The sequence below is a fragment of the Rhinatrema bivittatum genome, chromosome 2 (assembly GCF_901001135.1).
Source record: "Rhinatrema bivittatum chromosome 2, aRhiBiv1.1, whole genome shotgun sequence".
NCBI lineage: Eukaryota > Metazoa > Chordata > Amphibia > Gymnophiona > Rhinatrematidae > Rhinatrema > Rhinatrema bivittatum.
Window position 1 is genome coordinate 191431326 of NC_042616.1, and position 25481 is coordinate 191456806.

At 43.9% G+C, this 25481-nt stretch overlaps 1 protein-coding gene across 2 annotated transcripts in view; it reads left to right on the forward strand.

Annotated features, from left to right (window-relative positions):
• SCIN (scinderin) overlaps nt 1-25481 on the forward strand; it is a 267968-nt gene that overhangs the window by 160783 nt on the left and 81704 nt on the right. For both annotated transcript variants that reach the window (XM_029588987.1, XM_029588988.1), the window contains one exon: nt 23250-23342. In XM_029588987.1, coding sequence (XP_029444847.1) covers nt 23250-23342 — 93 coding nt within the window. The remainder of the gene's footprint in view (nt 1-23249; nt 23343-25481) is intronic.

Sequence of the window (25481 nt, forward strand, 5' to 3'; positions counted from 1 at the left end):
CTTAGATACCCATCATTTACTTTTGATATTAATCCCAACTGATTACCCACATAAACTTTTGTATTCCAATTCTGGAGTGGTGCTTAAAATAAAAAAAATAAAAATCAATGTTGGCAATACCACAGTTTAGATAAACGCATTAAAGACAGAGATGAACCATAACTCAGGATCATGATAATAAACCCAATCCAATCCATAGGGTTTAGTCCAAGTGTTTATCCATGGGCTGGGTTTAATAGAGCACAGTAGTAATAACTCTAAAAGATGGAGATATGTTTAAGGAATCTGCTATTTTCTGCACAGTTTCCAGAGTTGTTGTTAATGTATCTTTGATTACAGTCCTTTACTTCCTGCCTATAAGAAAACCATTGGATAATGGATTGGATTTACAATTCAAATCATTCTTCAAGTTTAATTGGAACTAGTGCTGGGACTCTTGCCATGAAACTTCATTTGTAATTATATAGCGATTTTATTGTCCTTATTTTAATAGTCACACCCCTATACACACTCACACCTCCACTGTACCTAATATGGTCATTGCAGTAGCAGCTTATTACATTAACAGTCCTGAGACTGGAACCATGTATCTGGGCTCTTTCTTGAGCCTGATATCATAGGCTCTAAATCTGGCTACCAGGTGTCACCCTTAATGGGGACCATGATTCCATTTCCCCTCCTCCACTGAAGGCTATGAATGCTGCCTCCATAGCATCCCCAGCCCCAGCCAACTTGGAGGGCTGAAGACTTGACCTAGGAATCAAACCAAGGACCCTCTGTATGGCAGTACATGGCAATACCACTGAGCCACCAGGCTATGCCAATTATTTGGATATTTATTTTTTGCTAAGTGTGAAATTTTATTAATAATCATAGAAGCATAGAAGAAAAGTGCTGTATGGGATATCATGAGGTTTATCTAACTCCTGTCATAAGGTTTATCTAATTCCTGTCCATGCATTCACTATGCCTATATCATACCTGTGACAAATATTTCTCTAACAAGCTCTTAAAAGCCTTCTATAACAGGGGTGTCAAACTCATTTTCGCCGAGGGCCTCATCAGTCTTATGGTTGTTTTCAAAGGGCCGTTAATATTTCTGTGACTGTATAAATGTAGCTATGCCAGTTAGGCATAGTTTCATTTATAGCCCGTTGAAGCCAACCATAAGGCTGAACATACACAAAGAGTAATTCCAACATATTAACAGGTAAATGTGAAACAAAAGATAGCATGTCAAAAAACAGGAAACTTCACATATTTCATATTAAACAAAACGTTTTTATCTTCTTACGAATGTTCAGTTAAGGAGGGAAAAAGACCTCAGAACCTCATGCCCTTTCTACAGAGAATGTTGTAGAATTTTAGACGGTAATGTCAATCATTGGTCTTAAAAAAACCTCCAACCACCAAATTTCTAAATTTTATTACTCAAAAATGTGTTTTTTTCTTTTCTTATTTTTTTTTTTTAATAAATTCACTGGTTGATCACTACAGCTATACATTCACTGGTTAATCACTATAGCTGTAAATCCCATCAGTAGAAGATCATAGCATATATATCTTTTGAATGAATTGTCTACTGTGTATTTTAAGCACGGTAAGGAAAATTCACTTATCTGACTGGAAACATTGCATAGAGCACCATTTTCATTGAGTGCTTCTTCCTAACGATCCAACCTAAACATTCTTGGACCAGTAAGATGAAACCCGAAGGAAACAGCTTGTTTATTCACCAAGCCGACATCAGCTAACGTTTCGCCGTTTGGCTATATCAAGGCATTGACTAAACAAAATATACTTACATTAGGGATTAATTATTTTGAGACAGCTTTGTAAACAATACATGTTTTGTCCTCCATACTACCTTTTTTGAGGGTTCAGACATCCGTATACTTCTCTGCTGCGGCATACCGCTAATGGCGACTTCATTCCAAAAAACGCTGGCGCATGCGCTGTCAATTTATATACACGCTCCACCAATGGGAGCAAGCATCCTAGGCTGCAAATATTCATACGAACAATGTTTCAAGTACGTAGATGGTCAGTAGGGATGTGAATCGTTTTTTGACGATTTAAAATATCGTCCGATATATTTTAAATCGTCAAAAATCGTTAGAGCCACGATACAATAACAATTCCCCCGATTTATCGTCAAAAAATCGTTAATCGTGGGAATGGGGAGGGGAAGGGGGAGGGCGGGAAAACCGGCACACTAAAACAACCCTAAAACCCACCCCGACCCTTTAAAATAAATCCCCCACCCTCCCGAACCCCCCCCCCCCAAAATGCCTTAAATTACCTGGGGTCCAGCGGGGGTCCGGAACGACCTCCTGCGGTCGAATCGTGTTGTCTACGGCCAGCGCCATTTTGCAAAATAGCGGCACAAATTGGCGCCGGCAAAATGGCTCCGGCCGTAGACAACACGATTCGCAGCAGGAGATCGCTTCCGGACCCCGCTGGACCCCCAGGGACTTTTGGCCAGCTTGGGGGGGCCTCCTGACCCCCACAAGACTTGCCAAAAGTCCAGCGGGGGTCCTGAACGACCTCCTGTGGTCGAATCGTGTTGTCTACGGCCGGCGCCATTTTGCCGGCGCCATTTTGTGCCGCTATTTTGCAAAATGGTGCCGGCCGTAGACAACACGATTCGACCGCAGAAGGTCGTTCCGGACCCCCGCTGGTCCCCAGGTAATTTAAGGCATTTGGGGGGGGGGGTTCGGGAGGGTGGGGGATTTATTTTAAAGGGTTGGGGTGGGTTTTACAGTTGTTCTAGTGTGCCGGTTTTCCCGCCCTCCCCCCCCACTGGACCCCAGGTAATTTAAGGCATTTTGGGGGGGTTCGGGAGGGTGGGGGATTTATTTTAAAGGGTCGGGGTGGGTTTTAGGGATGTTTTAGTGTGCCGGTTTTCGATTTACACGATTTTCACGATTTTAACGATATTTTAAAACCCCAAACGGCAACGATCCGATTCCCTCCCCCTCCCAGCCGAAATCGATCGTTAAGACGATATATGACACGATTCACATCTCTAATCAGTATGTATCAATAAATAATATATTATCAACAATGTTTCTTTCAGTTGAAAAGGTTATTAAAAAAAATGGAAACCAATCAATTTCTGAATTTAAACCAAGAGGACCAGAATTTTGCAGTTTATATATTCAATGTGATTCCTGCTGTAAAAGTCTTTTGCCTTTATCACCACCCCTGATGTTTAACTTAACTCTCTCCAAAACACTGCATCGTAAATCCAAGAATTTGTGTTTAAATTCCATGCAATGAGATACTAAAGGCACTTCAATTTTGACGTTTTTTAAACAACTTTTATGATCTGCAAGCCGAATACGTAAAGGTCTAGTGGTTTTGCCAACATGTACCCGACTACAAGGGCAGATGAGAGCATATACAACATAATGGGGTAGATTTTCAAAGGGTTATGCGCGAAACCCTTTAAAACCTACCCCTGCATATGCCGTGCCTATTTTGCATAGGTTCGGCGGCGCATGCAAGCCCCGGGGCAGGCGTATGTCCCAGGGCTTTGAAAAAGGGGAGGTCCGTGGGCAGGGCCAGGGGTGGGGCTGCGGTCCGGGCGTGGTCCAGAGTCCTCCGGCACAGCAGCTGGCCGGCGCATGTAACTCCTGCAATAAAGGTAGGGGGGATTTAGATAGGGCAGGGAGGTAGGTTAGATAGGGGAAGGGAGGGGAAGGTGGGGGGGGAGCGGAAGGAAAGTTCTCTCCGAGGCCGCTCCGGAGCGGCCTCGGAGGGAATGGGGAAAGCCATCGGGCCTCCCCTAGGGCTCGGCGTGCGCAAGGTGCACAAGTGTGCACCGCCTTGCGCGCGCCAACCCTGGATTTTATAACATACGTGCATGCGGGTAGCGCGCACAAATGTTCCCCGCGCATGTAAGATTAAAAATCTGCCCCAATGTATTCACCATGTCACATCTCTTTTCAGCTAGATATGAAGGACTCACAATTTCCTTAATGTTTTTTGAATGTACATATGATGTACGCATTCTGCAATCTTTAAAACAAGGAAGTAATTGCAGAATATTAAAATGTGTTTTCAAAACTTGCCAGTTGTATTTACCTGCTCCACTCCTACTCCACATGGGCATAAAAAGAAAATGGCATCTGGCCCTGTGATGATCTGTGCACCGTGGCTCCACCTCCATGCTACATTGTGGTAGCAGATCCGGGGCGCAATGCACATGTGATTGCTGAGCAGCCGGGATGGGACTGGTGATTGCATGGGGAAGTGCCTAGAGTGCCACGGCGCCCTGCTCAAAGGAGTTGCGCTGCTGCAGCACTGCTGATATATATTAAAAAAATAAGAACATAAGAAATTGCCATGCTGGGTCAGACCAAGGGTCCATCAAGCCCAGCATCCTGTTTCTAAGAGAGGCCAAACCAGGCCACAAGAACCTGGCAATTATCCAAACACCAAGAAGATCCCATGCTACTGATGAAATTAATAGCAGTGGCTATTCCCCAAGTCAACTTGACCAATAGCTGTTAATGGACTTCTCCTCCAAGAACTTATCCAAACCTTTTTTGAACCCACTACACTAAGTGCACTAACCACATCCTCTGGCAACAAATTCCAGAGCTTTATTGTACGTTGAGTGAAAAAGAATTTTCTTCGATTAGTCTTAAATGTGCTACTTGCTAACTTCATGGAATGCCCCCTAGTCCTTCTATTATTCGAAAGTGTAAATAACCAATTCACATCTACTCGTTCAAGACATCTCTTGATCTTAAAGACCTCTATGATATCCCCCCTCAGCTGTCTCTTCTCCAAGCTGAACAGCCCTAACCTCTTCAGCCTTTCCTCATAGGGGAGCTGTTCCATCCCCTTTATCATTTTAGTTGCCCTTCTCGGTACATTCTCCATCACAACTATATTTTTTTTTAGATGCGGCGACCAGAATTATACACAGTATTCAAGGTGCAGTCTTAACATGGAGCGATATAGAGGCATTATGACATTTTCCGTTTTATTAACCATTCCCTTCCTAATAATTCCTAACATTCTGTTTGCTTTTTTGACTGCTACAGCACACTGAGCCAATGATTTTAAAGTATTATCCACTCCACTATGATGCCTAGATCTTTTTCCTGGGTGGTAGCTAGCTCCTATTATAGAACCTAACATTGTGTGACTACAGCAAGGGTTATTTTTCCCTATATGCAACACCTTGCACTTGTCCACATTAAATTTCATCTGCCATTTGGATGCCCAATCCTCCAGTCTTGCAAGGTCCTCCTGTAATGTATCACAATCCGCTTGTGATTTAACTACTCTGAATAATTTTGTATCATCTGCAAATTTGATTACCTCATTCGTTATATTCCTTTCCAGATCATTTATATATATATTGAAAAGCACCGGTCCAAGTACAGATCCCTGAGGCACTCCACTGTTTACCCTTTTCCACTGAGAAAATTGTCCATTTAATCCTACTCTCTGTTTCCTGTCTTTTAACCAGTTTGTAATCCACGAAAGGACATCGCTTCCTATCCCATGACTTTTTAGTTTTCTTAGAAGCCTCTCATGAGGGACTTTGTCAAACACTTTCTGAAAATCCAAATACACTACATCTATGGTTCACCTTTATCCACATGTTTATTAACCCCTTCAAAAAAATGAAGCAGATTTGTTAGGCAAGGCTTCCCTTGGGTAAATCGATGCTGACTGTGTTCCATTAAACCATGTCTTTCTATATGCTCTACGACTTTGATCTTGAGAATAGTTTCCACTATTTTTCCCGGCACTGAAGTCAGTCTCACTGGTCTATGGTTACCCGCATCGCCCCTGAAGTCTTTTTTAAATATTGGGGTTACATTGGCCACCCTCCAGTCTTCAGGTACAATGGGTGATTTTAATGCTAGGTTACAAATTTTAACTAATAGATCATAAATTTCATTTTTTAGTTCCTTCAGTACCCTAGGATGCATACCATCCAGTCTAGGTGATTTGCAACTCTTTAGTTTGTCAATCTGGCCTACTACATCTTCCAGGTTCACAGTGATTTCGTTCAGTTTGTCTGACTCATTACCCCTGAAAACCATCTCCAGAACTGGTATCTCCCCAACATCCTCATTAGTAAACACGGAAGCAAAGAATTCATTTAGTCTTTCTGCAATGGCCTTATCTTCCCTAAGAGCCCCTTTAACCTCTCGGTCATTTAATGGTCCAACCGTGGAGCGATATAGAGGCATTATGACATTTTCCGTTTTATTAACCATTCCCTTCCTAATAATTCCTAACATTCTGTTTGCTTTTTTGACTGCTGCAGCACACTGAGTCAATGATTTTAAAGTATTATCCACTCCACTATGATGCCTAGATCTGGCCTGGTTGTGACTCTCGAGTATCAGAATTGGCCACCCTTACTCTATGTATTTAAAGATCACTATAATTACATGCATCAATTTGAATTTAGAAACATCACATTATCAAGCAACAAGTGCAAATATGACCAAGAGAAATGTAACATGACTAGTTTTTCAAGCTTTTGTTCTACTTTTGAAAATAGAATGCAGCAAGTTTTCAGATTAGAAGCTCTCTCTAGAGTTTGACAGAGTTTTACAATAGATTAGACAGCCATATTTAATTTCTAAAGCAGTTTATTTTCTATTTTATGCTTTGTACACATGGCAAGGTACATAAATGGGAAATAAGATCTCCACATCTCAACTCACCAGCTGTTTATATGATCACAATTCAAACTAAATTATCATCTCTGACACACCATTGTCAACAAATACTTGGACCTTTTACTGATAAGCATTGTTTTTGTCTTTACATTGAGTTGAATTATGTATGATCAAATTGATAAAGGGTTTGCTATTTTTTGGTTTCTCAATGATAGCTAACAGTGAGGGAAACTTTCCTTTACATTTTAAGAATTACATTTTTTCCATGTGATGTTTGATACTATAGGATTTTTAAAATGTTGTAGATCAAATGAGGAGGTTAAGGAAAGATGTTTTAAGGCATAAAAGTCAAAGGGGTCATCATTATGGAGGTTAAAGTTACTAAGAATAAGGAAAATGGGTCAAGGAAGATGAAAGGAAGATGAAAAGCCAGGAATCAAAGTTGGTGAGAAAGGAGGAGAGGGATTTTGTTATGGTTTAGCGGTGTTTGGGTGGGGAGCGACAGTACTGGACTAGACTCAGGACGCACAAACACAGAATTTAACTCTTTTATTATAAAGCTTGATGTGTACCACCAGAGGTGGCAGTAGTGAGGTGATCCAGAGGTAGCAGTCCCGGGATCCTCGGCAGAGGGAACCCGTCTCACCACATTGCTATAGGGGATTCCGGTGTAGGTTTCCCAGCAAGGCAATGCTGGAGATGAGACAGATTGAGAGTTAGATTACTCACTAGATGGTAGCTGTAGGTTGGCGATTCCACCAGGCTGAAGTAGATGGTACAGGCACCAAGGCAGGGAGAGCAGGCCCTCGAGGAGCGAGTACCTGATCCCAGTAAGGCACCTGAAATAGAGCAGAGGGCCCCCGAGGAGCGGGTACCCAGGTTAGTCAATACCACGAAGGGTAGAGAGAGAGCTTCCAGTGGCAGCACGGAAGTGGCAGAGTAGCTTAGACCGGCCGAGATCAATCCTTGCTAACTCAGTGAGCTAGCAAACAAGTACAGGCTAAATACCCGGATGGCGTGACGTCACTTGAGGGGAACGCCCCCGATGTTTGCGCCATAGCTGGAATAAAGACGTGGGTAGCACACGCACCCTAGTAGGCCCTTGGGAGGAACATGGCAGGAGGCAACGCCATAGCCGTTCCGGGGATGCTGGAGAGGGTGGCTTGTAGGCGCGGCGGTAGCCATCTTCCCAAGGTAAGCGGGAGGAGCCAAGAAAAAGGTGAGGCATAAGGGGCGAAGCCGTCTGATCCCGATGGACGCAACAGTACCCCCCTTCAAAGTGCGTCCTCCAGGCTTCCTAGCTGGTCTTGGTTTCTGAGGATGCATTCTGTGGAATTGTTGAAGCATCTCTTTATCCATGATATTTGCAAAGGTTCCCAAGAGTTTTCTTCAGGTCCATAACCCTCCCATGACAGGAGGTATTCCCATACTCTTTCTCTCTTTCTTACATCAAGGATAGCATCTACCTTGTATTCAATGTCTTCTTCTGCATCAATGGGTGTAGGTTCAGGTGTCTTGATTGAGAACTCACTAAGGGCTAGTGGCTTCAATAGTGAGACATGGAATGCATTATGAATCTTCAATGCTGGTGGAAGCTTCAGACTGTATGTGAGATTGCCTAGTCGTCAGAGAATGGGAAAGGGTCCAATGAAGCAAGGAGCAAAACGAACTGATGGTAGCTTGAGTCTTAAATGTTTTGTAGATAGCCAGACTTTATCACTAGGCTGAAATTCTGGAGCCTTGTAGTGATGAGCTTCATAGCCTTTCTTTGCTCATTGTCCTGCTTTACGAAGCATCTCTTTAGTTTTAGTCCAAAGTTGTTGAATATCTTTGGCAGTAGATTGAGCTGCCGGGGACAACACTGACAGTGGAAGTGGTAGTGGTGGTGCTGGTAGTCGTCCGTAGACCACTTCAAATGGTATTGATCCGGTAGATGTTGCTGGATGAGAGTTGATGGTGAATTTAGCCCAGGGCAACAGTTCTGCCCAGTCATTTTGACGAGTGCCCACATAGACACGAATTAACTGCTTGAGTGTCCTATTCATTCTCTTCGTTTGCCTGTTAGACTGTGGATGGTATGCTGAGGTGAAGTCGAGAGAGATATCAAACTTCTTGTACAATTCCTTCCAGTACTTAGCTGTGAATTGGGCTCCTCGATCAAAGACGATGTGCTTTGGCATGCCGTGTAGGTGAAAGATGTGCATGATGAAAAGCTTTGCAAGCTCCATGGCTGTAGGTAAGCCAGGGAGAGCCACGAAGTGAGCCATCTTTGAGAAACGATCTACTGTTACCCAGATCGTGTTGTTTCCTCCTGAGAGTGGTAAGTCTACCACAAAGTCTGAAGCCATGTGTGTCCATGGCTCATCTGGTATTGGCAAGGGTTGGAGTAGGCCCCAAGGACGACCGGGTGGCGGTTTCTGTCTGGCACAATTTGCGCAAGAAGCAACGTAGGAGAATGTGTCTTCCTTCATGGTGGGCCACCAGTAATACTTCTGCAGTTTAGCCAGAGTTCTGCACTGAACAGGGTGTCCAGCCAATTTAGAGTCATGAGCCCATGCTAACAGCTTTTTTCTTAGGTTTTTGGGTACAATGGTCTTACCCGCAGGTCCTGGGTGAGTAGCTGACAAGAGAACTCTATTCGGGTTGATGATATGCTGAAGTTAATCTGGAACGTCCTCAGAGAGGAATGAGCGAGATATGGCATCTGCTCTGACGTTATCTCCAGGGTGGTATTTCAGCACAAAGTCAAATCTGTTGAAGAACAGGGACCATCTTGCTTGCCTATGGTTTAGGCGCTGTGCGTGGCAAGGTACTCCACATTTTTATGGTCTGAAAAGACTGTGATCTGATGTTGTGCTCCTTCAAGCCAAGGGCGCCACTCCTCGAATGCCATCTTAATTGCCAGGAGCTCTTTATCTCCTATGCTGTAGTTCTTCTCCGCAGGCGAGAAGCGACAGGAGAAAAACGAGCATGGGTGTAAGGCCTTAGAATCACCGGCCTGGCTTAATACAGCCCATACGCCGACGTCTGAGGCATTGACCTCTAGGATGAAGGGCCGAGTCGGATCCGAATGTCGGAGGCACGGCTTGCTTGAGAAGGCGTCTTTCAGTTTCTGTAATGCTGTTACTGCCTCCGAAGACCAATTGGTGACGTTGGCACCTTTCTTCGTCATCGCTGTAAGCGGAACAGTTAGTGAGGAATAGTTCTTGATAAATGTTCTGTAATAGGTGGTAAATCCCAGAAATTGTCTGAGAGCCTTTAGACCTGTGGGTTGTGTCCATTTCTTAATGCTCTCCAACTTCTGTGGGTCCTTCTGGAAACCTTGGTTGGAAACAATGTACCCTAAGAAAGGCACTGATTCCTTGTGAAACTCGCACTTAGACAACTTGGTGTATAGACGATTCTCACGGAGTCTTTGCAGCACTCTTTTGACATCCTCCAGATGAGTGGTCATGTCTTGGGAAAATATCAAGATGTCATCTAGGTACATAACAACACATTTGTAGAGAAGGTCCCGCAGAATGTCGTTCATCGTGTTTTGGAAGACAGCTGGGGCATTGCACAGGCCAAAGGGAATCACTAGATATTCAAAGTGACCGTCCCGGGTATTGAAGGCTGTCTTCCATTCATCGCCAGAGTGGAAGCGAACTACGTTGTAGGCTCCCTTGAGATCAAGCTTGGAGAATATCTTGGCTCCCTGTAGTCTATCAAATAGCTCTAAGATGAGTGGTAAGGGATAGCGGTCTTTCACAGTGATCTCGTTTAGACTTCTGTAGTTTATACATGGGCAAAACGTACCATCCTTCTTCCCCACAAAGAAGAAGCCTGCGTCGGCAGGAGACTTGGAGGCTCTTATGAAGCCTTTCTGAAGGTTCTCCTGTATATATCACTGGGCAACAATGAAAGTGTTACTGACCTAAAAAGGTCCTATTCTGTAGTATCTTGATGTGCTGAACACGAATATGACCATGAAAAGTTTTTATTGGCTCTTGTTTTGAAGATATTTAATATAGTTCACTTTCAATGTTTAGTCATGTAAATTTATCCAGTAGGACTGTAAATAAGCATAGAATGATGTAATGTTGCATCATATTGCATAATACCATCATGCACACATCATCCAGAGTTTATTACATCATTTTCTGATGCAATGCAGTTCTACTTCCATGCTGCTGCTGAGTAAGCTGACGTCAGCAGTGTACTATATGAAGCCCAGTCAGAAAGGGTGAGCATTTGAAATATTCATGCTGGCTGACTACTGCTGGACACTCCGCAGAGATGCTCCCGAAAAGGTGTACAAGAGACAAGCAAAGAAATCTAAGACGTAGTCTATGACTTTATTTTTCAAACGGTATTAACCGTAGGTCTCCTACTATTGGCATACAATTCAAGATGTAATTATATTATTGCATATTACAAAAAAACTAGAGCCAAGTTTGCATTTTCACAGTCACATTCGTGTTTAGCACATGGAAATGTATAAGAATTGACTAATTTCATTTCTGTAACATACTTTTGTGAAAATTTGTTGCCCACATGGCTTTATTTTCTATCACGGAGAGCTGTCCTTTGGGTGGTTCAGTGTTAGGCTTCAAATTGATGGTGCAGTCATTGGTCTGTGTGGCGGTAGTACGTCTGCAGCTTCTTTGGAAAATACATCTTGAAAAGATGCTTATTGAGGCAGCAACTCAGGCATAAATGGGGTAGTTGGCATGCAAGCTATAGGAGCGACTTCCATCAGACATTTACCATGGCAATATGGACCTCCAACGTGAAAGTTCCAGAGTGGCCCAATGGAATTGAGGCATATGCTGCTGCAGCCTTGGTAGCCCCAGTACTATAGGGTGCATGGCCTTCTCTAAAACAAAGAAGGAGACAGTTTCAGAATGGAGAGCACCGGTCGTAAACACACTATTTCGGTGAGCTGGGTTACTTCACCTGGTAAGGGCTCTCCGTGAGTTGAAGATAGGAGTAGTGGAGATGTCATGGTGGTAGTGGGAATCCGCAAGTGCTCCACTAATCGTTGTAAAATGAAATTACCTCCTTCCCCTGAGTCCACTAGGGCAAGAGTCCGATATTCTAAGGGTCCGCAGATCAAGGATACAGGAAGGGAGAGTGGAGGAGAAGGTGCAGTAAGACCTAAGAAGAGTCCTCCCACAGGACTTAGGTCTACCAGTTTCCCGGACATATAGGGCATGTTTGAACAGCATGGCCAGCTTGTCCATAATACGTGCAAAGCCCCAACTTCTTCCGCATTCTTCTCTCTTTTGATGTCAGGTGACTGCGGCCAAATTGCATTGGTTCTTCCTCGCCAGCAACTGGACCCGAGGGAACAGGCCTGAGTGTGAACTTAACTCAAGCTTCACCCTGAAAGGGTCTTCTGGGAGTCTTGTTCTCTAGAACCTTGTCACGAAGTCGGCGATCAATCCTTGTTGCCAACTTCAGTTCAGCCAAGGTCTCCGGCATCTCACGAGCTGCCAGCTCATCTTTCAAACAAGAGTTCAGTCCTTCAAAGAAGAGGGTCCTCAGGCATTTAGGGTCCCAATGTAATTCAGACACCAGTGTCTTGAATTTTATAGGGAAGTCAGCTAAAGGTTTAATACCTTGCTTCAGGTGAACCAATGAAGATCCTGCAGTGGTATGCTGGGCAGGGTCATCAAAAACTGATCTGAACAGTTCAAGGAATCTGGCAAGATCATGTAGGATAGGATCATGGCTCTCCCACAGTGAAGAGGCCCAAGCCAACGCTTTTCCATCCAGATAAGATAAGATGTAGGTGGTCTTGGCATAAGCTGTAGGAAAATGGCTAGGTTGCAGGGAAAAGTGCATGCAACACTGGTTAATAAAACCTCTACATTTCCAAACTTCTCCCGAGAAGTGTGTTGGAGCAGATAGAGGTACAATTGTCTTGACCATCACTTCTGGTGGTATAACTTCTTTACCTGTGGTGATGGGTAAGTTCATCTGTGCGTGCAGCTGGTTGAATGCAGCAGTAATATTCTCTAGCGCATTCTGCTGTTCGGAGATTTGCTGGGCCAGGCCTGGAATGGCCTGCAATGCGGTGAGCTGAGCCAAATCCATGGAGTTAGCAATCTGTTATGGTTTAGCGGTGTTTGGGTGGATTCTTGGGTACTGTGGCAGATGACCATGCCCATGGGGAGGAGCCCTGTGGGGAGCCACAGTACTGGGCTAGACTCAGAATTCACAAACACAGAATTTAGCTCTTTTATTATACAGCTTGATGTGTACCACCAGAGGTGGCAGTAGTGAGGTGATCCAGAGGTAGCAGTCCCGGGATCCTCGGCAGAGAGAACCAGTCTCACCACATTGGTATAGGGGATTTTGGTGTAGGTTTCTCAGGCAAGGCAATGCTGTAGATGAGACAGACTGAGAGTTAGATTACTCACTAGATAGTAGCTGTAGGTTGGCGATTCCACCAGGCTGAAGGAGATGGTACAGGCACCAAGGCAGGGAAAGCAGGCCCTCGAGGAGTGAGTACCTGATCCCAGTAAGGCACCTGAAATAGAGCAGAGAGCCCCCGAGGAGCGGGTACCCAGGTTAGTCAATACCCCGAAGGGCAGAGAGAGAGCATCCAGCGGCAGCACGGAAGTGGCAGAGTAGCTTAGACCGGCCGAGACCAATCCTTGCTAACTCAATGAGCTAGCAAACAAGTACAGGCTAAATACCCGGATGGCGTGACGTCACTTGAGGGGAACGCCCCTGAGGTTCGCACCATAGCTGGAATAAAGACGTGCGTAGCGCGTGCACCCTAGTAGGCCCTTGGGAGGAACATGGTGGGAGGCAACGCCATAGCTATTCCGGGGATACCGGAGAGGGCGGCTTGTAGACACAGCGGTAGCCATCTTCCCAAGGTAAGCGGGAGGAGCCAAGAAAAAGGTGAGGCATAAGGGGCGAAGCAGTCTGACCCCGTCGGACGCAACAGATTTATCAGGGGGTCGATACATGACTTCTACCTTGAGTGGTAGTGGGGTGAATAGGTGGATGGAATGAGCCTCAAAGGAAGGAACGTTTGAAACTGATGTGAAAGAAGGGGTTAAAACCTACAGGAGGGAGAGAACAACAGTCCAAATATGCAAGGTGTATGGGAGAAATGAAAATCTCCATGACAGAGTAGCAACTAAAGCAGAGTCCTTAGGAGAAAGCCAGGTCTCAGACACAGCAAGGAGATGAAGAGTATGAGAGATAAAGAGGTCATAAATATAGGCATGCTTCTTGGAAATAAGAGTGGGCATTGCACAGGAAGCATGAGAAAGGAAGAGAAGAGGGAGGGAGAAGGAGAATCATGATAAGATTGAAAGGGTGAAAGTTTTATATTAACTGTTGGAGTGAAATTTGTTTTGGAGGGCCATGAATGAGATTGATAACTCTAGATGAGAGTAGGAGAGGATGAACAGGAGAATAGACAGAAGAGAGATAGAAAAATGATGACAGCAACAAGGATGAAATACTGTCCAGGAGAACAGATAGCTGGATTAAAAGAACAGCAGTAGTTAGTACAGATGACAGAATATCAGGTGAGTTAAAGAATAAAGGGAATGGGGAGTGTGGACTTCATGTTAGTGGAGTGGTTTGCAGCAGGACATATGATTGGGAGAGGACTAGTATCAGGAAGAGAAAATGTAATGGAGCCATAGGAAATAAAGAGAAGCCTGCAAGCTCCCCACTACTTGGCCATCTATTCAAGGAGCATGGGGTAGGTGCAGCTCAGGCCCAAGATGGGTTGTGTTGACTTCTGGAGTCAATCATCGAGGCAGCTGAGAGAAGTATGCAAATAACTTGCAACCTGACTCTCTTTAAAAGTTACTAACTTGTTCCTGTTCGCCTTTCCTATCCGAATCCATGATTGAGTACAAAAATCCTAGTCATTGTCCCCCTCCTGTTTCCTTCTCCCATAATCTCATAAATATAAGGCTCTCATCTTTTCCAGATTCTTTTTCTCCTTTCCAATAAGAATTCAAACTCAGAAAGTCAACACACCTCTACTGTATATCAAAAAAGTAGAGTACTCAAAAGGAAAACTTTGGCTATAAATATTTTTGTATATATTACTACATTGTTTTGTTAAATGCTCTTTTGGTGCTATTGCTATAATTGTTATCTGAAATGACATTTTACATTATGCTTAAATGTATTACATCATCATGCTTAATCCTTATAAGTCAGTTCTTCCTCCCTCTGCTGCTGTCTTAGCATTTTTTTCATCCCAAGAGCCAACATGTAGATGTAAGTGTACAGAAATAGAATCCTCGCAAACAGAAATTCACTGATGCTATTAAACTCGTGACTTTATAATGGTTTGCCAAGCCGGAGGTAGCCTCAGGGCTCTTTTGAGAAAAATCTAAACAGTATTTGCTACATGCAACAAGCTTATTTACTGATATTACAAAGGTTTATTTTGACCATGTAAGGTCTGAACCATGAGCACATTTGTGTTGGTAAAGATTATTTTTACAGAATTTCATGAATGTTTTCTAATGTAACATAACTCACATTCTAAATATCTATGAAATATGCTAGATACTATTGAAAAAATGTAAAATATAAACTAGTGAACTAGTATAATCTATTTTTCTGGTTGTGCTATGCTCTGAAACTATGTTTAGTATTGGTTAGAAAATATATATACTCTCCTAAACAATCCAATCTACCTGGCGAAGTCAATAATCTATGCATAACTACCCACATATTTTCTTAGAGCTGGGGTAGTTTGTTTTTTGTTCATTTTTATAATCCAGGTTGGAATTTGAGGGAGACTTGCTCAGAGAGGGTTCATATTGAAGCATCAAGAGAAATATCTAACAACAGGGGAGAATATATTGTGTTATAACCTGTGGTAATGGCCTTACATGGCACATGCTTTAATACAGGAATTCTCAACCAGTGTGTTGCCACGCACCGGCAGGTGTGTTGCATATTACCTGCAGCCAGCAGGATCGAAGACCTGAAGGACTAGAGCTGCTGGCCGCTGCCAGAGACCAGGCCGGCGGGGCTGAAGAAATGAAGATCGGTGCTGCTGGCCACCACCAGAGATCAGGCTGGCGGGGCTGAAGAAATAAAGACCAGCGCTGCTGGCCGCCGCCGGAGACCAGGCTGGTGGGGCCGAACACCTGAATATCAGAGCTGCTGGCCGCTGCTGCCCAAGACCAGGCCTGCGGAGCCGAAGAAGAGCTGTTCAGCTGGGGGCCGGTATGTGTTTGGTGTTTATGTGAGACAGGGAGGGAGCTTCTGTGTGTGTGGTGTATATGTGAGACAGGGAGGGTGCTTCTGTCTGTGTGGGGTGTATGTGAGACAGGGAGGGTGCTTGTGTATGTCAGTGTAAGTGAGAGAGAAGGCTTCTGTGTGTCTGTGCGAGAGTGAGATGGAGCACGTTTCTGGCTAGCTGTGGCTGTGAGAGAGAGGGGGGGCCATGTGTGTGATTGAACCTGTTTTGTAAGTGAAATAGAAAGATCATGTTGTGTGACTGAAAGCCTGTGTGTAAGTGAGAGAGAGCATTGTGAGATTGAGAGAGATTGGTCAAAGAGGTGACGTGTGTATATGTTAGAAAGACTGACAAGGGAGATGACTGGTATGGGTGTGTTTGTGTGTGTGTGTGTGAGAGAGAGAGAGAGAGAGAGAGAGACAGAGAGAGAGAGACTGGTCGGGGAGGTGACTGGTGTGTTTGAGAGACAGAAAACTGGTCCTGATGGTGTGACTGGAGTGTGTGTGTGTGTGAGAGAGAGAGAGATGGAGACTGGTTGGAGAGATGATTGGTGTGTTTGAGAGACAGAAAACTGGTCCTGATGGTGTGACTGGTGTGTGTGTGTGTGAGAAAGAGAGAGAAAAGAGACTGGTTGTGGTCTCTAAGGAAGAGGACCGTGAGGACAGCTTCAGCAACTACTTCTGCTTCTGGTGTGGCCTCCAAGGGAAAGGAGTAGGAGAACTGCTGGAGAGCATAAGTAAAGGTGGCTTTTTAAGTTCATTTGTCTTGATTGATTGCCATTTTAATTATTGGGTATTATGTGGATGTGTCTGCTGTTTTGAAATATTTTATTGGTGTTTGAAGAATTTTAGTAATTTTTAATTTTTAGATGTTCTGTTCATCAGCTGTTTTCAAACATTCATATAATTTTACAATTATTTCTGTGTGGGAATTTATATTAGCTTGGCCTTTTCTGTTTTCCTGACTGGAGGTGTTTTGGTGTTTAGAGCCTGTTTTAATATTTGTAGTTTTGCCTTTTTATAGGAAGGGTTGTTCCATTTGAGTGCATGCCATAATGTAGGTGTAACTTTCTGCGGATTAGTTTGTGTGCATTATTGCAGATCCTGGGAGTATGTTAGGTGCAATATTTCTGTTTCCATTTCTCCAGTTTTCTACTGCATGCAGAGTAACTTTTTTTTGTTTCCATTCCAGTTTCTGTCTCCATATTTGTAATTTGTGGTCTTTCTGTACTTGGTGAAGGTTGATCTGGTGTGTATGACCGAGGTGAGGTATTTAACTAGCATGTAGGCAAGCAAAATACTTCTCCTTATTTGTTGTGTTCTCTCAATAGGACATGCATTAGTGGTGAACTGCTGTCTTTTTATAAGTAGGGATGTTGTGCCTGTAGTAAAGGGAGTTTGTGTTGCTGTTATTGAGATAACACCAGAATATCTTTTTTGTATGGTGAGTTGAACGGGGAATGTTCTAGTTTTGCTTTATACCCATTGCTGAGGGTTGGGGTGGGAGTGGGGCTAGCTTTGTGACTGTCATGTGTTCAGTGTGTCACACATATGGGAACTATCTATCAGGTGTGTCCTGACAGAAAAAAAGGTTGTGAATCACTGTTTTAATGCATAAGTCAGATAGTCTGCATTGCCATTTTGAATTTGGCACCATGGTTGGCAGGAAGGAAAGGTACTTGCTCCTGCTGATGAAGAATATAGAGTCTGATATAACTTCCTAAGCATGATCTGGGACAATGTTGGAGGAAGGGTCATGAACCACAAAGGACCTTGTAACTTTGGGGGTGGGGAGAAGGGCTTGAGGCAGTGGGAGGAGGTGTAGAGGGGTCTGAGGTTCAGAAGAGCCTCAGTGAGCTGTGATTCAAAATACTCAGTAATTGGGATTCGAAGAGCAGGGGTCAGGGATACAGGTGCTGCAAATCTTGGAGGGAGTCATGATTGGGCCTATGTCTTTTGGTCCATCAAAGGAGGAGCCAGAATGGATCCACTATTTTTGTTAGGGTAGGAGCACAATTGGGCAATGTCTGGTGAGGGGTATGAGTGGCTGAAATTGGGCTGTGTCTTTTGGCAGTTTAGGGGTCTAGGGTGGTCATAAATATGCTATGACTCTTGGGAGAAAGGTGCAGTGGTTTGGGGGAGATATCAATTAGGTCAGTGTCTTTCTGTAGGAATTACTTTGGAGGATCTGGGGGTGGGGGGTAGCAAAATTAACCCACATCTTTATAGGTGGAGCCATAATTGTAATGGAGGGTCTGGGATAGGGCCATGATTGGGCACATGTCTCTTGGGGGGAAATCAGGGGTCTGAGGTAACATGATTAGGTCTGTTTTTTGGAGGGTTTGGATGTCTGTATGAGGCCATAATGGGCTCACAGTCTTTTTTAAGCACTGGTTTATTAAGAGTTCTAGAGGTGGAGGACCCCAAAACCCAACAGTTATCTAACCAGATGCCAAATTATCCTTCCACCCTCTGTTTATTGATATTAAGACCATAACCATGGCTTTCTTGAAAGCATCATACAGCCCTGTCTCTGCTTTAGGGTTGATAACCATGGTTACTCTGTACAGTTTACCCCAGCTTCTATACTGATTCTTGTATTAATAGTTGATTATCATTTTTTGTTTAATGTATCTATACTTTCAGTATTTGTTTATTTTCAAATTTTGTAATAATATTTTCAATTTAAATCTTATCTCTTTCTTTATATACTGGGGGAGGGATGGAGGGTATATTTTTATTATTGGGCCTGATAATTTCCTCTTGTTCCTTTGGGCTTCCAGCTCAGTAGGAACAAGCTTTCTTTGGGCTGTGGTGCAATGAACCTATATTTGTAACTACGTAGAGTTTTCTCTATTTAATATCTCCCTCTCTACCCTTATTTAGCCCAAACATCACAGCAACAATTCTCAGCATGTCCCTCCAGAGATCTGCATTCATGGTCCTTAAGTCCAACCACTAGGTATTGCCATTGGGCAATGACTGAGATTTCTTTCCCTCCTCCCCCTAGCCCAGGGACTATGAACACTGCCCCCAACCAAAATAAAGAGGAATTCTTTTTCAAATCCAAAACATCATCAGGAGAGGCAGGCATGTCAAGTAATAAGAAACTGAGATTTGAGGAGAATATGCCAGCACCAGCTGTATCTTAGCCAAACCATATTGTGTCAGAGGAGAGGGAAAGGGCAGGCAGTGGCATTAGCAGCTGTAGAGTACAAGCACCAGTGCTTTTAGAAGTAGAAGTACAAGTGGTAGAAACGAAAGCACCAGCAGTGCTTAGTGCAACACAGGCTGCAAACATAGTTTTGTCATCTTTCCTTCTCTGAAGCAAAGGTAGAAGGAAGCCCTTGAAAGGATTTCCTGAAGCAGAGATGGGAGAGGCCTTAGCTGAAGACCCTGTATTAGAAGGATTAGTCAGTACCGTGTTAGCCTCCACTTCTGTGAGGGAGGAGAGAAAGGCAGGAGCCGATTTTGGTGAGGGAATGCAGGCCACACTGACGGCGCAGGAACAGAGGATGAGTGAATTATCTGCCTCAGTTTTTCAAGGTCCATCTGTCTCTACCACCACTGCAGTGCCAGCATTATCCATCCTCAAGGATTCAGACAGAGCAGGGCTGGTGCTGAGCCTATTTTGCTGCCTTGTATGAACAATTATTGTACTTCCGCCCCCCGCATTTTCATTTAGTCTCTGTCTTGGGCCCACCAAAAACAGCCCAGCTCCTTCCAGCAACCTAAACTTTAAAAACTATCTCCCCCTACCTCTGGGTCTTCACCTCCTGCCCTGGAAAACATGGCCAGTGCAAGAGTATTAGGTGCCCTAGGCAAACCTTATAGCCTTGCATCCCACCCCCACCCTCTCCACACACACAGTTAAAAAATATGCATTAATAATAACAGATTTTACATGAAAAAAAATAGTTGAAGTACAGTCTTCTGAGAAAAAAAATCAACATATATATTATATTTACATGCACATGGTTGCCAACCATGTAAGTGAGAGAGAGCACCTACATGCTCAGACACCTACATATCCTCGTACACATGCTCCCTCTCTCACATACATGTGCTCACACACATGCATGCTCAGACACATACAAATACATCCTCTCTCTCACACACACATGCTCAGACATACACATGAAAATGTTGTACTCGGGGGTGGACCCTTGTCCTGGAGCAGTGGAGAACGGCTCCCTAGTAGGGACCAGGAAGCACCTGCCCCCAGAGGGAACTTCACCACTGGAAGCCTGTGGTCCCCCTGGGTGGAGCCGGTCGGGACCCGGGCCGCTTGGACTTAGGTGGGCCTCGAAGGGTCTCCTGGAGAGATGATAGACAAGCGTGCCCACAGATAGGAGAGGAGCACGATCAGGTTCAAGACTGGAGATCAGATGGAGCAAGGAGGACCAGAACAATGTAGATGATGACAAGGCAAGGAACAGAGCCAGAATCTTGAGACAAGGTCAATCAGGCAGAGGTCAGAATCCGAGGGTCAATCTGAGGAGTGGGCAACAAAGCAGGGGTCAGGTTCTGGAGGTCAGACGAGGTCACAGGCAGGCCGAGGTCAGAAGGCAGGTAGCAGGCAGAATAGTCAAGGAGCAAGCTGAGGTCAGAAGGCATAAGGTGGTCTCTGAAAGGGTGGGCATTGAGGCTTCCCACTTCTTTTCTGTTACGCACCCGTTCCGCGTCCAGCCCGTGCCCACTTGCTCCGCTCTTCTTAGCATATGCATGAACTGATAAATGTCTTTGGGGGTATTATGGCTACCCTTCTCGTTACATTGCTTTTCTCCTACAATTCCAGTTCTTAAGCTATATCAAAACCACTGCTGCTTCCACCATTCCAAGCCAGTCTTGATACTTTAGAGTGATTTCTCCACTGTTCCAGTTGTGTTGAAGGTTCTTGACAAATCATCTTCCCCTACAGAACTTGCCCATTTTTCAACTTGCCTGGCCATACTTTGCTTTGCAAACTTACAGAAGCACTCCTCAGGCTTTTCATATAATTCTTCCTCTATGGTACTCATCTTCTTGTCATCTCTTGCTCTTGCCATGGCTATCAATTGTTCTGCACACTTGTTGTGCCATCACATGAATTGTAACTGATTTCATGGCCCATTCGTAATTCCATTGTCTGCAAACGTGGGTACCTATGATGTGTGTAGCTTGACTTAGTCCATGACACAAACCCCATGCTCCTGGACTGGTGGATGAACCAGGTGCAGCCGTACTTCGACAGGGAGAGGCAGTCCCCCTCTCTGGTTGAATGCAATAATTGGAATCTCCCATACTACTTCACCTTAATGCTACGACCCTCATCCTACACCTTGATATCCTAGTGCCGCTCAGCCTTGCTGCCATGCATAAATTTTACTCTTTGCGGTTCTTAACTTCTTTCTGCCATTGTAATCTTACTGGCGTACTCCAGCTCTTACACTTTGAGGCCTACTTACCAATCTAGGGTGCTGCTGTGCACCTTTCTTGATACCACTCTTTCTGATTTTACTTGGTATATTTCCTGCCACATTTTCTGCTTTGTTCTGCCTTCATGATGCCTTAGGGTGCTGAAGCCACTTTCAGTGCCACTTTGCCTCTCATGATGTCATTAAATGTTCACGTCACTATTGCTGGTGTCCTCTTTTTCCACCTTAATATGTTCTTCCTCACTTACTGCTTCTTTGCTCCTCTCACAGTGTTTTGGAAAACTCCTGCCAAAGCTGGTAGGAGCCTGGTACCCCTTTGCCCCTTTACAGAGCCATAGGCTTCTTTATGCAACTTTTTTTTTATTCCAATTCGCCATTATCTATTTATTTATTCATGTTTCATTAGAATTGATAAGAAAATCACTATTCTAAAGCCCAAATTAGACTGCAGTGCTTCCCCCATAGCTTTCAATGGCAAACAAATAAACTAATGAAACAAATAAACACTTTTTTTTTTGTATTGAAACTAATGAAACAAATTTGACCCAACCAAAAGAATTAATGAACCAATGCATTTTTTTTTCTTCTGCACATCCCTATTATCTTTCAGTTTGAGACCCAAGGTTCTTTGAATCAGTCAGATGACAGGAGGTACAGCAAACAAGTTCTCCCTCCTGTCTTAAGCAGAGATGACACCTCTTCCTCTCTCATCTCTTGGAAGTAGATTCCATTCAGCTGAGAGCCCCAGACCTGGACTCAGACAGCACAGACATTAATCTGGCTTTGGCTAAAACTTTAGCATTATTTTACAAATAGACTAGTATCAGGATAGCAGAAAACTAACCGTCACAGGGAAGTTTGTAGTTTCATACTAGACAGCAAGGGGTAGATTTCAAAAGCATGTGTGTGTCCATGTGCACGTGCTTCCTGGCGCGCACACATGGATGAGCCGATTTTATAACATGCGCATGCCAGCGTGTGCATGTTATAAAATCCGCGGGCCGCGGGCACATGCGCGCTGGATTTTATAATCCGCGTGCACATGGGTGGGTGGTGCGCGCAGGGGGGGGGCCTAATTTTCAAAAACTATGCGCGACGACGAGATCGGGCTTCTCCCAGTTCCCTCCCAGTCCGCTCCAATTAAGGAGCGGACTGGGAGGGAACTTCCCTACCCCCTACCTAACCTTCCTTTCCTTTCCCCTCTCCTCCTAAATCTAACCTACCTTACATTTTTTTTTTTTTTGGTTGTTGCTACTCTGGAGCAGAAGCAACTTGCACACGCCGGCCGACTACCTCCAGCCCCGCCCCATGGACTTCCCCCATTACAGGCCCCAGCATTTAATCGCGAACCGAGGTTCACGCGATTAAATGCCAAGTCTATTTGAAAATAGGCCCAGCGTGCATAAGGCCCTGACACGTGCGTACATCCCGGGATTTACGCTTGCCGGGGTTTAACAATTTACCCGTAATTCTATAATCTCTTAAAAACTGAGGGCTAGAATGGTGAGGAAAACTTATGCTTTCATCAGTTGTTAATATCACACAGTGTTTCTAAAGGGTGAGAGGGAGCATTTCTGTGCTGAGCTACCATAAAGTGCCGAACTTCAAGAAACACCAGATTGTTGTTGAGAGTGATATCTCTTGTGTAGGGTTTCCAACTGGCTCCAGATTTTCAAAATAGGTTGATCCAGTCCTGATTTTATCCCATTGCCTCCAAGAGGATTTAGTTGCATTCCCTATGAAAAGCAAGACTACGAGTTCATAGGTGCAGTAGTGTAAAACCAGAATTAGATTAACCTATCCTAAAAATCAGCAGCAGTTGGCAAATCTACTCTGTCATTATTGCATTACATCATGGCATGAAATTATACATTAAAATATATGAACAACAATCTTGCTGAGCAATTTAACGTTTAATTTTTATAAATGTTCATTTTGCTTTCTTTTCTTAAAGGTTTTAGGGAGAAAGCCAGAGCTTCCCCCAGGAGATGACCAAGATGATGAGGTTGCAGATGTTTCCAACAGGAAAATGGCAAAATTATACATGGTAAGCAACTAAGCATTGTTCTTCCCTTATAGTTTTGTATTAATATATGCTAATGCATCTGTGTGGCATGCTGTAAGGGTCATGTCATAAGAAAGGCCTTTACAGCCAAAATAATTCAGGTTATATAGTTGGGAAGTTTTATCTTCAAATAATTAGTCATTCACTTGGAAAATTGGTGCACTTTTCACTTTCTTGAACCATCCTAATTTTGGAATGATTTAAAGTAAAATTTGTTGGCCAAATCTTATTTTTCCTTCCATTTATGGAAGTACATTTATTAGAAAATTGTTTAACAGTTTGGACCTCCACTTTGGAAGCAGTGGTTTAATATTAGATTTTCCCAAATATCTACTGTTATAAATTGATATATTTGTCCACTATAAATGCTGTTTTGGAAGAGAGAATAAGTTATTTATATGGGCTCCAGACAAATGATATTTACAGTACAGCAGCAGAGCTAATATACATTCTCTATTACCATGCTTTGCTCTGCCCCTGGGACAACTCCTAAAGAGATTCTCCAATTTATGGTTTTATTCTCTTCCCCAAGTCCTCTATTCAGAACATATTTACTCTTGCTCAGAATATGATTTAGCCTGGGCTGCATTTCTTGCAGTGATGTATCTCCTATTTTTCTTTTCTTTTCTTTTCTTCCAATGAAGGATCATGGAATCTGATCCATTAAACCCTTTTATTCTATCCATTCCAATAGAAACATTAAAAAGTGTCTGAAGCTAAAAAGAAGACTCATTTCAGAATTATTTCATCTTACAGTTGTTACAGAACACCACATTACATCACTCATCTTTATAAAAACAGTTTTGACAGTCTTTATCATACAAACCTACTAACACATTCACTAACCATATATAGTTCCGTCCCCTTTATTAATTCTATATTATTCTCACATTCCTTTCACACATCTGTACTACTGGTATCTACACAGTACTTTTGCACTCACACACCAACACTCAAACCCCACATTCACTCATATCTCAGTAACAGATGAATTTTCAAAGTAGTTATGCATGTAAATTAGGGATGGACATTCAAGAGAAACAAAATAAAAAATGAGATGAAATGTCCTATTTCGTTTAATTTTGTTCTTAAAGCAAAACGATTGAAAATCCAACAAAAGCTTGTTGGTTTTCATGTTTTGTTTTGAAAAGAAAATAATTGATCAATCAGGTCTAAGCCCAGGCCCAAAGTCAGGACCTCACCTAGGGAATAGACTGAGGCCCAAAGCAAGGTCCTTGGCCTATGACTGTTATGTTCCTCGACCCCGGAGGCTGAGGCTGAGCATACTCACCCACCTCCGTGGCAGCTCTTTGGTCTCGGGGCTGCCGAGGCAGGGTTGGAGGATGCAGCAGGTTTTCCTCGGGCCTACTCCGGGGCCGAGAGGCCTTTCTTCGCGGCTGAGACAGTGCCGCTGCCAAAGCCCCGTCCCCTGATGTCGCCTAGACACGCACAGCGACGTCAGCTGTTGTTTTAAAGGAGCCAGCACAGGAAATACCCGGAAGTTCCCCACCCCTGTCCGGGTATTTAGCCAGCTCATTAACTGTTAACAAATCGAGTTAGCAACGATTGGACTTCTCCGGTCTAGCTACTCTGCCACTTCCTGCTGCCGCTGGAAGTTCTCTCTGCCCTTCGGGGTATTTTCTAACCTGGGTACCCACTCCTCGGGGGCCCTCTGCTTTATTTCAGGTGCTTACTGGGATTAGTTACTTGCTCCTCAAGGGCCTGCTCTCCCTGCCTCGGTGCCTGTAACCATCAACTTCAGCCTGGTGGAATCGCCAACCTTACAGCTACCATCTAGTGAGTAATCTAATTCTCATTCTGTCTCATCTACAGCATTGCCATGTTGGAAAACCTACATCGGAATCTCCATATTCCAACTGCCGAGTGTCCCGGGACTGCTACCTCTGGATCACCTCACTACTGCCACCTCTGGCGGTATACATCAGCTGTACAAAAAAAAAACTAACTCTGTGTTTGTGCATACTGAGTCTAGCCCAGTACTGTGGCCCCCGCGGGACTCCTCCCCTTGGGTGTGGTCATCTGCCACAGTACCCACAAATCTACCCAAACACCGCTAAACCATAACAGATTGCTAACTCCATGGATTCGGCTCAGACTTCC